A 13,202-nucleotide genomic window follows, 5' to 3' on the forward strand; every position below is an offset into this window, starting at 1 on the left:
TAAACCATATTCATTATGGCCTCCAGAGCCGCAGCAGGCGCCCGTCCCGGGGCCAGATTCGCTCAGTTCAAGCTTGTATTGCTGGGTTGGTTTCCCCTGTTTCTAGCCCCACTGTGGTCTCAGTCAAAAAGTACTGACGTTCGCTTTTTTCGCTTTTTCTAGGAGAGTCTGCGGTCGGAAAGGTTCAGATACCATCATCTTTTACTGTGCTAAACAGCGGTCGCTGACTTTCTTGCTCCACGACAGAGTTCGCTAGTTTTGAGATTTGTCAAGGTGGGATAAGTCCCCGATATTTCCGCAAGATTGAAAATTTTGTGGAATAGGTTTCCGGTGGTCTTTCTGTAACTTACACCGGACAGGATCAATTCGATGACTACCGCGAGTCGACCATTGGCGCTGCATTCCTCACACAAACCATCTCTTTGGACGAAAGCACGACGGTCAAGTTTGAGATATGGGACACGGCTGGTCAGGAGAGATACAAGTCTCTGGCCCCCATGTACTACAGGAACGCCAACTGCGCGGTTGTTGTCTACGACATCACTCAAGCTGTATGAACCCCGATCCAACCCGTCTAGTTTCCACGGAGAACTAATCGAGCGAAACATCGAATAGTCGTCGCTGGATAAGGCCAAGTCATGGGTGAAAGAGCTGCAGCGTCAAGCAAATGAGAACATCGTCATTGCCCTTGCGGGAAACAAGCTTGATCTGGTGACGGAGAACCCAGACAAGAGAGCCATTCCCATGGCTGATGCCGAGGCCTATGCACGTGAGGCCGGACTACTCTTCTTCGAAACTTCTGCAAAGACGTCCTCAAACGTGAAGGAATTGTTCACAGCAATCGCAAAGAAGCTTCCCCTGGATCAAGCAGGACCACGAAACTTGCGGACAACTCCCCGTCCGGGTGTTGACCTGCGGCCAGAAGCACCCGGCACCCAAGGTGCTGGCTCTTGCAATTGCTAGATTCCCAACTTACTTGTTTCAACTGTTGCCTATCAATTTTCCCATCTACTTCATTCCCTCTTCCGTTTTTTCCTTCTCTTGCATCGGCTGTCGTTAGATGCGGAAAGTGCGCGTCTGCTGGCTCGAATGTGAACTGGTATGTCGGGCAAACAGTTTGAACCTGTCAGCAACTCTGAACAAGACTGCTCTATGTTTTTAATGGTGCCGTGGTGACTGCAACTCTGGCCGACCGGCGTCGTATAGGTGTCTCTTGCTTCCCTGGGAATTCAGTCGCCCTTATGGGTCTGAATCTGATGGTCCATTTGGCCTTCGTCAGTCTTTTGTCACTGGGCCTTGATACGATCGAGCGAAGTCTTCAGTTACCGCTATTGGACATGGCAAGCTCGGATACTGTAAGATCGCACGGTTGGATTTGACTGTCTAGACATTATGCGACAGGGATGACCTATGATTTCTTTGTTCCGCCTTGTTCTATCTGTCTCTGTTTCCTCGTTCCCGGCGTCTGTATCCTTTCTGATGGGTTGAATTCATGTTACTTTCTTACCTTTCATTGTTGCCCTCTCTGAGTCTCTCAGTATGCTATGCCTATATAATACTTCATCAGTCATCTGATTTGAACTAGCTATCTAATTCCAGTGCCATTTGCATAGTAGGTGTTCACTTTCAGGCGTTGAAATGTATGCGTGATTTGGTTAACTCCCTAGAACCTATTCATATGGCAGACAAACCCTTATAGACCTTATAGTCCGCTGCTAAACGAGGTTGGTAGACAAGATAAGGATGCTGGGTCTATCCGGGCAGCCGGCGCGGGCGGTGCGACGTGACCCGAGCTGAGCCACTGGTTGGCGGTGCAGGATCGGAGCGGATCCTAAAAGCACCTTATCCCAGTTCCGGTCCGCGTTTTCACTCTCGTCAACACCAACCCCTCAACCAAACCCGCTCTCAGCGCTCATCTCCACAGTAGTGCGGCCCACGATGCTGCGCTCTTCTGTTGCACCGGGACGGCAGTTGTTGCTGTCCTCCGCTCGCCAGCGGACCGCCCCCCAATGGCTGTCCAGAGCCGGAGCAAGCAGCCGTCTCTCTGGTCAGGTACGGTGACGGCATATGGGATCGATTCCTACACATGTCAGCTAACTGGCTCTAACTCCATGCAGAGATTCTTCGCCGACTCGAAGCCCCCTACCACCGCTGCTCCCACGCCCGCCACTCCATCCTCCGAGTCGGTTGTGCCCCCAGAGACCGTTCCCAAGCCGTCGCCCAGCGAGCAAGGTACGAATGCTCTTTTCAGTTGGGTTGCGATGTTTTCCAGAGCTGATGTATGACAGGCTCCGAGATCCTCACACCTCCTCCCCCGGCTCCCAAGGGTGGACGCTTCCGACGATTCCTCCTGTACTTGCTGCTTACCTCCGGATTCGCATACGGCGGCGGCGTCTTCCTAGCCCTGAAATTCGACAACTTCCATGACTTCTTTACAGAATACATTCCCTACGGAGAAGAAAGTGTCCTCTACTTCGAAGAGCGTGACTTCTACCGTCGATTCCCGAACACCTTGAGGAACCAGAACCGCCTTATTTCTAGCCCAAGGGATGAAGGGAACAAGATCACTATCCCCAGCAAGAGTGGACTTACCTCGAAAGTCGCTGAGGAGGAAGCTTCAGGAACCGATGTTTCCCAGAAAGGACCCCATATGAGTGCCAGTGCTCAGAAGAGCTCCGAAGCGCAAGTCAAGGCTGCCAGTGCCAAGCCCGAGGATAAGACTACAGCTGTGGTGAAGGCTAAGGAGGAGGCGCCTAAGGCTGCTGAAAAGAAGGAGGAACCCAGACAACCAGCACTCCCTGCTATTACGCCTCTCGAGTTCGCCCAGGTCAACGAGGGAGACGAAGCAATTGTTCAGGAGTTGGTGAAGACATTCAACGACATGATTACTGTCATCAGTGCCGATGAGAACTCCGGCAAGTTCTCGGCACCAGTTGCCAAGGCCAAGGAGGAGCTTCAGAAGGTTGGAGAGAAGATCATAGCTGTCCGCGACGAAGCACGTCGTGCTGCTAAGGAAGAAATCGACCAGGCCCATGCAACTTTCGATGAGTCTGCTCGCGAGCTCATTCGTCGTTTCGACGAAGCGCGTGCGGCCGACGCTGCCCAGTACCGCGAGGAGTTTGAGGCTGAGCGTGAAAAGCTGGCATATGCTTACCAGGAGAAGATCAGAACGGAACTGCAGAGAGCTCAGGATGTGGCTGAGCAGCGCCTCAAGAATGAACTGGTTGAGCAAGCCATTGAGCTTAATCGCAAGTATCTCCATGAAGTCAAGGAACTCGTAGAGCGGGAGCGCGACGGCCGCCTCAGCAAGCTGAACGAACTGACCGCCAACGTTAGCGAACTGGAGAAGCTTACTTCTGGCTGGAGAGACGTCATTGACAGCAACCTCAAGACCCAGCAACTTCAAGTGGCTGTCGACGCTGTGCGCTCGGTTCTCGAGCGCTCTGCGGTTCCTCGTCCATTTGTGCGAGAGCTTGTCGCCGTGAAGGAGTTGGCTGCTGAAGACCCTGTGGTTGACGCGGCTATCGCATCCATCAACCCTACTGCTTATCAGCGCGGTATTCCTTCGACTTCCCAGATCATCGAGCGCTTCCGTCGGGTCGCCGATGAGGTACGGAAGGCTAGCCTTCTGCCCGAGGATGCAGGTATTGCTAGCCACGCAGCCAGCTTCGTTCTGAGCAAGGTCATGTTCAAGAAGGATGCTGTTGCCGGTAGCGATGATGTCGAGAGTGTGCTGAGCCGGACCGAGGGCCTTTTGGAAGAGGGAAATCTTGATGCCGCTGCTCGTGAGATGAACAGCCTGCAGGGATGGGCCAAGATCCTGAGCAAGGACTGGCTAGGAGATGTTCGCAGAGTGCTAGAAGTCAAACAAGCCCTGGAGGTAAGTATCCCACCCTGACGTTCTATGTCCGCTGTGACGAGGTCGAGCTCACACATGCTTTCTACAGGTGATTGAAACCGAGGCCCGTTTACAATGCTTGAGAGTTGAATAGACAATTACCTTCTCAGCATTAATATAGCTTTCTTGTACCTCATGCCGCCTATCTACAGGAATTGTACCTCTAGTTGTCCGCTTGCGTTGTTAGATTCAATGCTAGATTATTTTCCTTTGTACCATGTATCGTGCCAAGGAATGTTAGGCCTTTTAAGATCTCCCCCAGATACCTGGCAACGCTTGATAGCGAGACCATGGTTGACGTTCCGTGATGACGAGCTGTTTGCCATGTTTGCAGCTCCACGTGCGCGCATGATGCGCCTGCTGCCTAGCGATGGAATAGCGATCATCGGAGCATATCTCGACAGCAAAGACGAAGGGGGTGGTCCAGATCCGTCTCCTTCTACGACTTGAATGCCTTTTTAAAGCCATGGCTGGGTTCTAGCTATCTTCTGCAAATCCTCATGTCTGCTTTCACTCGTGGACGATACCCCTTTCCTATCCCGCGGGACGGGCCACCTCGTCACCATAGCTCTGATGTCCCCGAAGGCCGATGAATCCTATTCACCTTCACCTCTTATGCCCAAAACCCATGAAACGCAGTCAGGATTGCCTCTACATTCCAACACTTCTAATGATATCTCCGACCGACGAAAAGGCTTGCACATGAACCAAGGACGACCAAGCGGAGAGCTAGAGGGCAGCACTCTCGGTAACAGCTCTCGGGATGGTGATAAAGGAGGCCGGTCCCAGCGCAGGACGGCCAGCTCGGGCGGATTCCTTGTCGATTCATCCTTTTTACCCAGATCGAAGAGCCTAAGGACTAGTCATTACCGCCCCCGCCGTTCAGAATCCGACCGTAAGGAGAAGCGAGAAGCGCCCGAACCCGACCTGGTGGTTCCGAAGAAGCGATCGCGATTCCCTTGGATTCGGCCGAAAGAGCCTAAGGTATCGCAGGTGGATCAGACAGAAGCTAAGGCACCGGAGGAGATACCTGCTTCATCACTTGTGGAACAGGATGCGGCACCGCATGAGTCACACACCCAGGCGACGGAAAGTCAAACCCCCGTGGGTCTTGATAGAGATTCTCTTCAAATAGTGAATCTTGCCTTGAATCTCAGCGAGTCGAGGAAAAGAAACAGCCTGGGTCGCTCCGCTTCAAACCGTCTTTCGGGAGGTAGATGGAATTTGTCAACTGGTCAAACATCCGCTCCATACACTGATAGACATGCGTCAGTCCCAGTAAACGAACTTGGGCAAGGCGCTCGGAATGGCCGCAATATCACACAATCTCTAGGAGACGATCGTTCCAAGCTAGTCGGCGCCAATCATCTAGATCTACCACCAGTTCATGCTCCGTCTTCTGTGGCGAGTCTACTTCCACATTCTGCAGGATCGGAAATCTTGCCGCAAGGGTTCTCAGAGAGCACCCTTGCTCGAGCTGAAAAGGCTCGTCGCCATTTTGATCTATTCTCGGAGTATCTACGACTACTCCCTTCCCTTCCTCCTCTGACGCGGGTCAATGGTCATCCTGCAGATTCGGCATCCTTCGATGCCAGCAGCCTTCCATCATACCGGGTGTACAATCCCCTTCAATGCATTCGTAACCGCAAAGTGAGGTTTCGAGAGCGGTGTGCGATAGACACGGGGGCAGAGGGCTGGTACGATATTGACAAAGTACATCAATGGGTTGATTCGGTAGAAGCGCAGCACAGTCAACACAGTCACAGTCCTCTCGAATGTCTGCAGCTTCCATCGTTCCATAGCTGTAGGGAGACTAAGCCGCGTGAAGAGGTGGATGAAGCCGACTATCTTGCTGTCTCCCCACCTTCAAGCTTGAGACGTGCCAGCCGCGCTAGTAGTGTCAAGGCACGCAGGCCACGGTCAGACTGGATCATTGGCCCGGCAGAGTTTCTTTCCGACGCTGCATGGGTTGAAGAAGGGAAGAACAAGAGTAAGATTGTTGATAGAGACGGGAATTACCTCTATCCGGACCCCTCCATCCTAATAACTGCCGACGCCAACCAGGAAACCATTGGACTGCAGGAGCAGCTACAAAATAACCGGGTCTCCTTGGATTCGGAACTTCCCACTTCTCGTACCTCTTTATCTGATGCTCGTTCCGGTCTGGCGACAGAGTTCAAAAGGGTCGGACGTGGGCGGCGACGGCACAGATTTCGGGGCTCTGGCCGTAGCGGTCATGGTAGCGAGGTGGCAGGGAAAGCGACGGGTCCCAAGAAGCATAAGCTTGGATTGCTCTCAAGTAGCTCTTCGAGCATATCTAGTGCTGATGGGCGGTTGTACCGGCATTCCCCTATGCACAATACATTGTCCTCCGAGAGGGACGCTTCCCCACTGCCAGACGCTTCACGTCTTCGAGCTTCAGGTGCATTATCTGAAGATGACAGTGCCGTGGACGCCAGACTGACACCAACCCATGACACCTTTCCCCGGTATAAGTCCAGAATATCTCCTGCCTGGGCCCTGTCAGAGGGAAAGCGGAGCTCTGTGTCCTCCATACCGAGCGTTGATGATCGCTATGATCCTCTGACGAACTTGGCGACTGCAGAAAGCAGGTCGCCCGATTTGCATGCGCAGGTCGGTGTCTTTCCGAGTATTGCGGCCAATTTATCCCCACCGTCCAGCCGTTCACCGTCCCCTTCGAAAGGTCGTTTCTCTCGGGCTATCGGATCTCGGCATGAGCGAAGCAAGAGTAATATTCGGACGAAAGATATCGCAGATGATAGCTCTCTGGATTCGGCAGCTTTGCGCAAGGATAGCTTGTCCGCACATCCCGAGGGCATATCTTACGGCGGCAGGCTGGAACCAAGTCCGATTCCGGATAGAGTCTCTTCGTTATATCAAGAAGACCCACCAAGGATACACTCACAGACACGTAAAGACGCATTACAGCCTGAATCCAAACTACGGGGAATCTTCAAGGGACCCGGAAAGATTGCAGAAAAAGTGGGCAACGAAATGTCGAAAGTAGGAGATCTAATCTTGAAGAAGGATAACACGACACACTCGCGGAGATCTTCTATTTCCAGCACGAGTTCTTCCGATTCTAATCCTCTGGATGATTTGGAAGAAGCTCGTGGTGATAAGATATCTGGTGCCAAGTCTCTTTTGCGCCGATTCCCCACGTTCACCGATGATGCCAATCGGGCTTCACGCAAGAATCTGGAGAAGCTGAATGGGAAGCACAGTGTGCCCTCGGTCGGACAAGATCGACTAGAAGAGCATCGGCCATCGGAATACAGCAGTCCCCCCAAGTCTGGTGCCGATGCTGGTACCGTTGAACCCCAGAGAGAGGCTGGGGGGTTTTCCACCTCACTTCATGCGCCAGTCACTCGTCACGAGAGTTCAAGATTTGGTCCCGAACTTCACACTGTCCGGGAACAATTCAAAAAGGGCAACATCAAAGATGCTGGAGTTCCTTTTAGCCTCACGAGGCCTCCTATCACAGGTCTTGCACAAGCGAGAGCGGACACTATGTCGCCTGAGGAAAGACGCCCAAGACTCTCCAACCAGTCAAGAAGCTGGAGTATATCTAATCGCAGCCTTTCCACTTCACTGGTTGTCGGTGTTCCTGGGAAACAAGAGGTCGAACGGACCCGAGCCCTTCTCCTCTCTTCGGGAATCAAGGCTCGCGAGATCACCCGCCGAGCAGACTGTGTGCGGCATCCTCCGCCTGATTTCCTTCGGCGCGCATTTGACACGGAAGCATCCATACCACAGGTGACCCGGCTTTATGAGTATGATGTGGCAGCGCAAGGTCTACTCAGGAGGGTTGAGAAAACACATCATTTGTTCCAGCAATCTATGGACAATTTCTCCGGTTCTGTTTCGTCGCCTTTGAAATCCCAATTGAGCAGACTCGAGGGCTTAGTGAACGAAACCATCTCCCCACGTGTCCAGGCGGCCACACAGGATGCAGAGGACCTAAGCATCCAGCTCAACACGACCAGCACCCTTGCGGTCAAGCAGTTAAGCGACACTCTCGACAAAGGGGTCCGGAGGCGCCATCGCCGGCTGCGCTGGGTACGGCGCACTGGATTTGTGATGCTTGAATGGGCACTGGTCGGTATGCTGTGGTGGGTTTGGCTGATTGTCATGGCTTTCAAGATCTTGCGAGGCGTTTCACGGGGCGTGCTTTCTGGTATCAGATGGGTTTTGTGGTTGTAAATGCAATTGGTTGTGGGCAAAGGCCATTGATTCGTCATTATTATACCCCTTTTTGAATTTGTCACGTTCCTAGCGTTTGTTTTCCCTCTGTTTCACGGTTTATCAACCTCTTTCTTCTAGTTCATATCTTCCTAATGACTCTTACTTTAATCGGATCTCATGTGAAACCAGAGGCGATAGTGGTCTACACCCTCGTTATGTACACGATCGGCTGGATCGAGGGTTCCTTAGGGGGTAGGTTCAAAATCCTTTGCTAGACATGAAAGAACTGAATGTTTGAAATAAAGAACCATAGCTCACAGGAGAATACCGATGTACTGAATCAATGAATGTGGATCAGGTGATGCCATCGAAACATGATCCGTTGTAACCACAGGTCGAAGTTACACCAGTCCAGGATTAACATCATGGTATTACTCTCACGCCTGACCTTTCCATCAAGCGTTACCATCTAAGATGACTATATGTCTGTTTGTAAAGAATGCCATGTTTGCGTGCAATACCCGGTCCAAACAAAGAAGCTGCCATCCACTGAAACATTGCCGGTCAGCTCTTTGTTTGTGCATCGTGCAAGCTGGTTAGCAAGCAACATAAAAACATGCCCAATCCTCTTCAATGGGGTTCTTCTTCTCATAAATCATAATCACTCCTTTTCAGATACTGTTTTCACATCCATCCCTCTTACCCTCATACAGCCATTCCTTGAGCCTTGCCCTTACCCTCTAACGACCATTACAAGCCAACCCCACTGATTGTCCATGCCATCTCAAAGCCAATTTAACACCAATACCGGCCCCGGATTCAATACAAATCCCGCGGTGAGTGCAGGGTTGAAACGTTCAAACGCATTATTCCGCAAGCGTGAAGAGAGGAGTCCACTGATCGACCGTCAACAGACAATGACATTCAACTCACCAATGTCTACAAAATCGACTTCCTGGAACAAACATGATCGCAAGGAGAATCTCCATCCTGATATGAATCGGGATAAGGGCAAGCGCCCCGAGAACTATAACGCTAGCGCCTTTTTCAATCCATCGACGAAGAAACAAGCAGATAGCTCTGCTATTTCATCTCACAAGCGTGGTGGAGTCCAATCCGACCCGAGCAAGGTTCGCTGGCCCTTTTTAGGTTGATTCTGGTCGGCTGGATCCGTCAGAATAAGGTATGGATGGAACTGGCGCACAGTACGGCGCTAGACATGTCCGTTATGCATGCCGTGATGCTTCATGAGATTCTGCGATGATTTATGACATTGATGGTTATGATTTTGATGCACCGTTCTGTTTTTGACTGGAGTTGACCTTTGTTTCTGTGGCTTACTAGTTTCTCGCATGATCTAGTTGGGTTTGGTGTTTGGAATACTGCCTGATTATATTCCTTCGATCCTGCAATGCAATTCATTCGTCCACTTTGTATTACTGCTTTCACATCATGTGATTTAGTCACGTTATCTTTGCTTATGTTGCCTATATCTACGATTTCTATAGCTTTGCCCCTCCACCTTTTTGAAATAATCTTGTTCCGCAAGAGTCATCATACCAGTCGGAATCCATGAGTATCATCATTAAATTCATCTTCCAGTCAACCTTTGATATGTTGTATGTTTTCAGATTCCAATTTTCATATTGTCTGCTCTTACTATAGCCCCCCAAAGCTAAGAAAGTCATACAAGGGCCCGCCACCTGGTGTACATTTGTAGTTCTTGTTAGCTGAGATATATATCGGTCGGCAATCCATGACTTGAACCGCAATGATGTCGCATAGCAGTTGGCTTGTAAGGAGCTCAGAAACCTGAGCCGGAGTTTATCAACAATTTCCAAAAAGACCAAAACTTATTCCTTGGACAGTTAGCCACACATCTTGAAGCCGTTGCTCTGGTGGTGCAAATAGGATAAAGATCACGTGGCATATATTGCCGATCAGGGTCTCCCACCGCCCGAGGTGGGGTTTTCATACTGCCCGTCCATGAGACACGGCGGTCAAGCTTTCTGAACCAATGGTTGGGCGGCTAAATAAGACGCATCTAAGAAGTGCGGCAGCGCGCGTCATGCCGCACCTTCCAAGGAACAGGCTTCAGTGGCAAACCAGGAACAGTCTACTCCGTGCCTACACCGTACACCAATAGCCGGTTCAATTTCTAGCCCGTCAGAGGGAATTGCCTGGATCCTTGTTCACAGCCAAGGGGCACTAGCCTGCCTCCCCTATCCCGTGGCGGGGAGAGTATCTCGGACAAATGACGCATCCTGGGGGGGGCGGAGGAGCAGCCAACCATGCCGAGAAGCATGTGTTTTAGGTAGAAAGTCGCTCAATGACTCAAATGTCAGGTCCACTAGAGTGCCTGGACGCCCTAAGATTCGGACGACGGATCTTCAGGGACTGATCTATTGGAAGTGAGGGAAAAATTGGGGGTCGTCAGGCCGAATAACCAGGCACGGGATCTGCCAGATTCCCACGGAACGCAGACAGGCAGCAACCATGAGACCACGTCAACCCAATTACTTGCGTGAACGGGAGGAGTAACCATACTGTGCGGAGGGCCGAGATGCAGGCTGGGGTACGTTGCCGGCGAGGGGGACGGGCATGGGCAAGCGAGGTAGAGGTGGAGGTAAGATACTGTGTACAATACGGGCAGTGACGGGGAGGGGCAGCGCGATCGGGAGATGCCGTAAGCGCCCCCACGAGAACCACTCTTGCTCTTTCGGCCTCTCTTCCTCTGCTTTTTCCTCCTCGACTCTCCTGCTGCAGCATCGTCCTTCCACGTCCAGCCATTGCGGTAAGTCCCCTGTCCACCCTCGCGCGTTCCTTGCCGGGTTTCCTGCACACCTCCGGGATTCCTCGTATTTTCGATTCATCGAGATCGTCGGGTGTCTGCCTGACGCCGTGCCCTTTGCCCTAACCTCCGCGTCCACCGGTCGAGTCGTTAAAACTCTGCACCGCACCTTTCCCTCCTCCTCCCACTTGGACCCCCCCGGCCCAGAAATTAAATCTCGCATCCCTGTCGTTTCTCGTTGGAGCTGTCATACAAGCTTGCTGATCCGTTGGCTGCTCGCGTCAGATTTCTCCTTCTTGGGAAAAACCTTTTTTTTCCCCTCATTCAACTTCCACGTCGCATTTTCTAGGCCTTTGGAATCCACCAGTTCCAAAGGCTCCCGGTCACCACGGCTCACGTAGCCTCGCATCTCGTTCTTCGTCACATTGTATCTCCGAGACGTCTCCGCGACACTCTTAACAACATTCCCCCTCCTGCTGGTCTCGTTTCCTGTGTCGTCCGGTGCGCCCTTTTTTAACGACCTGACGCCCTCGGAACCTTCCCCATCTTTTCTTGAGCTGCCGCATAGGACTTCTCTGAAGGTTCTTCCTCTCAAGGAGGAAGGGTCTAGGAGGCTTGGTCCAGTCAACTTCGGTTGCGAATCTTTTCGCCCTCCTTAACACGCAGTCGCGTTACTCGATTCTTCTTTTTCTCTACTTCTTCTTCTAAAGTCCTATCCCGTGCTCCGTCGCAGCGCGCATGGTTATGGCACCGACTGCTTGTGTACCTGCTGAAGTATGCACTCCGAAATTCTATTCGGAGAAACACGACTATAATCTCAATTGGGATCATGGTCAATTCAGCAATAATGGAGGGGACGATATTTCGCAATCCAGGTTGGCTGCCAAGGAATTGGTCTTGGACATCTTGAAGAAGCGTGCAGCGGAGGTGAATGTGGACTGCTGCGCGCCTGGGGCAGAGGATCCGTTTTATGTGGCGGATATGGGCGAGATTTACCGCCAGCATCTGCGCTGGAAAATGAACTTGAGCCGAGTTCGACCTTTCTACGGTAAGGATTCGTATTTCACCAGCTGATATCACGGAGCGGTGACTAACATTGAATGAACAGCGGTCAAGTGCAACCCGGATCCGGAGATCCTGCGCCTCATGGCCAAACTCGGAAATGGCTTCGACTGTGCGTCCAAGGCGGAGATCGACCTGGCTCTCGAGACAGGCATCGACCCGAGCCGCATCATCTACGCGCAGCCCTGCAAGACCAAGTCCTATCTGCGCTACGCCGCCCAGGTGGGCGTCAAGCAGATGACCTTTGACAACGCCGACGAGCTGTACAAGATCAAGGCCAACTACCCGGAGGCTGAGCTCTACCTGCGCATCCTCACGGATGATTCGAACAGCATGTGCCAATTCAGTATGAAGTTCGGCGCTTCTATGGACGTGGCTCGTCAACTCCTTGAACTGGCGTACCAGCTCGAGTTGAAGGTCGTCGGCGTGAGTTTCCATGTTGGTTCCGGCGCCGAGGATCCTAAGGCTTTCTTGAAAGCCGTGCAGGACGCACGCCTGGTGTTCGATCAAGCGGCGGAGATTGGCCACGAGCTCCACACTTTGGATGTCGGAGGAGGATTCTCTCAGGATACGTTTGAGAAATTCGCCTGCGTGCTCAGTGAGGCTTTGGATACCTATTTCCCGCCCAACATCCGGGTCATTGCGGAACCGGGCCGCTACTACGTTGCCAGCGCGTTCACTCTGGCAGCTAACGTCATCGCTCGGCGTGACGTGCGGGACCCGGAGGACCCGACCAATGACGCCTACATGCTGTACCTCAACGACGGGGTGTATGGAAACTTCTCCAACATCATCTTCGACCACCAGCATCCCGTGGCCCAGGTCCTTACGTGCGCGTCGGCCGCCAACTCCCCTTATGCTGCGACTTCGGGGGGTATTACGTACTCCATCTGGGGGCCGACCTGCGACGGCATTGATGTGATCTCCAAGCGTATCCAGCTGCCGGCTCTGCTGGCGGTTGGAGACTGGCTCTACTTTGAGGAGATGGGAGCCTATACCAAATGTAGCGCGACCCGCTTCAACGGCTTCTCGGATAACCATGAGGTGATTTACATCTCTAGCGAAGCCGGGGCTTCCGCGCTCCTCGAGTACTAGATTTATTATTTGTTGATTTTGGTTGTTTTTGGTACTTAGATATCGCTTATTGATACTCAGGTCATCTGACCTGGTTTGGTAATAAATGTTTGTGTCTTTGTCTTGATAGAGTAGATGTCGGGGCTGAATGCAGCCCAATTAGTGGTGAAT

General features: G+C 52.1%; 5 protein-coding genes across 5 annotated transcripts; all 5 read left to right on the forward strand.

Moving 5' to 3' along the window:
• Positions 1 to 15: 15 nt before the first annotated feature.
• BO94DRAFT_460285 (Rab family GTPase) lies at positions 16 to 963 on the forward strand (the record flags this gene model as incomplete). The annotated part of the gene is made up of 5 exons (XM_025607876.1): positions 16 to 85; positions 163 to 182; positions 247 to 273; positions 360 to 551; positions 616 to 963. 5 exons carry the CDS (start codon positions 16 to 18, stop codon positions 961 to 963), a joined length of 657 nt encoding a protein of 218 aa, XP_025470356.1.
• An 893-nt stretch (positions 964 to 1,856) lies between these two features.
• On the forward strand, positions 1,857 to 8,436 carry BO94DRAFT_563970 (MICOS complex subunit MIC60). Its single transcript, XM_025614388.1, has 20 exons — positions 1,857 to 2,052; positions 2,118 to 2,232; positions 2,289 to 3,880; positions 4,484 to 5,132; positions 5,196 to 5,240; positions 5,271 to 5,306; positions 5,328 to 5,537; positions 5,562 to 5,795; positions 5,823 to 5,866; positions 5,888 to 6,072; positions 6,109 to 6,137; positions 6,159 to 6,420; positions 6,460 to 6,510; positions 6,550 to 6,647; positions 6,675 to 6,717; positions 6,754 to 6,789; positions 6,814 to 6,922; positions 6,947 to 6,989; positions 7,026 to 7,915; positions 7,947 to 8,436. Exons 1-20 carry the CDS (start codon positions 1,939 to 1,941, stop codon positions 7,998 to 8,000), a joined length of 4,839 nt encoding a protein of 1,612 aa, XP_025470357.1. The 5' UTR covers positions 1,857 to 1,938; the 3' UTR covers positions 8,001 to 8,436.
• Positions 8,437 to 9,059: 623 nt separating this feature from the next.
• On the forward strand, positions 9,060 to 9,499 carry BO94DRAFT_532533 (uncharacterized protein). The gene has a single exon (XM_025611135.1). The coding sequence runs from the start codon at positions 9,100 to 9,102 to the stop codon at positions 9,256 to 9,258; it is 159 nt and encodes a 52-aa protein (XP_025470358.1). The 5' UTR covers positions 9,060 to 9,099; the 3' UTR covers positions 9,259 to 9,499.
• Positions 9,500 to 10,248: 749 nt separating this feature from the next.
• BO94DRAFT_347197 (uncharacterized protein) lies at positions 10,249 to 11,407 on the forward strand. The gene has a single exon (XM_025607080.1). It carries the CDS (start codon positions 10,706 to 10,708, stop codon positions 11,294 to 11,296), a length of 591 nt encoding a protein of 196 aa, XP_025470359.1. The 5' UTR covers positions 10,249 to 10,705; the 3' UTR covers positions 11,297 to 11,407.
• Positions 11,370 to 13,186, forward strand: BO94DRAFT_347222 (type III PLP-dependent enzyme). Its single transcript, XM_025607081.1, has 2 exons — positions 11,370 to 11,943; positions 12,004 to 13,186. Exons 1-2 carry the CDS (start codon positions 11,634 to 11,636, stop codon positions 13,050 to 13,052), a joined length of 1,359 nt encoding a protein of 452 aa, XP_025470360.1. The 5' UTR covers positions 11,370 to 11,633; the 3' UTR covers positions 13,053 to 13,186.
• Positions 13,187 to 13,202: the final 16 nt, after the last annotated feature.

Source organism: Aspergillus sclerotioniger (assembly GCF_003184525.1).
Source record: "Aspergillus sclerotioniger CBS 115572 chromosome Unknown BO94scaffold_6, whole genome shotgun sequence".
NCBI classification, from domain to species: Eukaryota; Fungi; Ascomycota; class Eurotiomycetes; order Eurotiales; family Aspergillaceae; genus Aspergillus; species Aspergillus sclerotioniger.

What these genes read in the sequence shown, in the direction of transcription:
- BO94DRAFT_347222 (XM_025607081.1), top strand. Translation starts at nt 11,634, where the DNA reads ATGGTTATGGCACCGACTGCTTGTGTACCTGCTGAAGTATGCACTCCG. An exon ending in CCGAGTTCGACCTTTCTACG is followed by an intron (nt 11,944 to 12,003) that starts GTAAGGATTCGT and finishes TTGAATGAACAG; the next exon opens with CGGTCAAGTGCAACCCGGAT.
- BO94DRAFT_563970 (XM_025614388.1), top strand. Translation starts at nt 1,939, where the DNA reads ATGCTGCGCTCTTCTGTTGCACCGGGACGGCAGTTGTTGCTGTCCTCC. An exon ending in ATATCTCCTGCCTGGGCCCT is followed by an intron (nt 6,421 to 6,459) that starts GTCAGAGGGAAA and finishes CTCCATACCGAG; the next exon opens with CGTTGATGATCGCTATGATC. An exon ending in GCTTTGCGCAAGGATAGCTT is followed by an intron (nt 6,718 to 6,753) that starts GTCCGCACATCC and finishes TTACGGCGGCAG; the next exon opens with GCTGGAACCAAGTCCGATTC.
- BO94DRAFT_532533 (XM_025611135.1), top strand. Translation starts at nt 9,100, where the DNA reads ATGAATCGGGATAAGGGCAAGCGCCCCGAGAACTATAACGCTAGCGCC.
- BO94DRAFT_347197 (XM_025607080.1), top strand. Translation starts at nt 10,706, where the DNA reads ATGGGCAAGCGAGGTAGAGGTGGAGGTAAGATACTGTGTACAATACGG.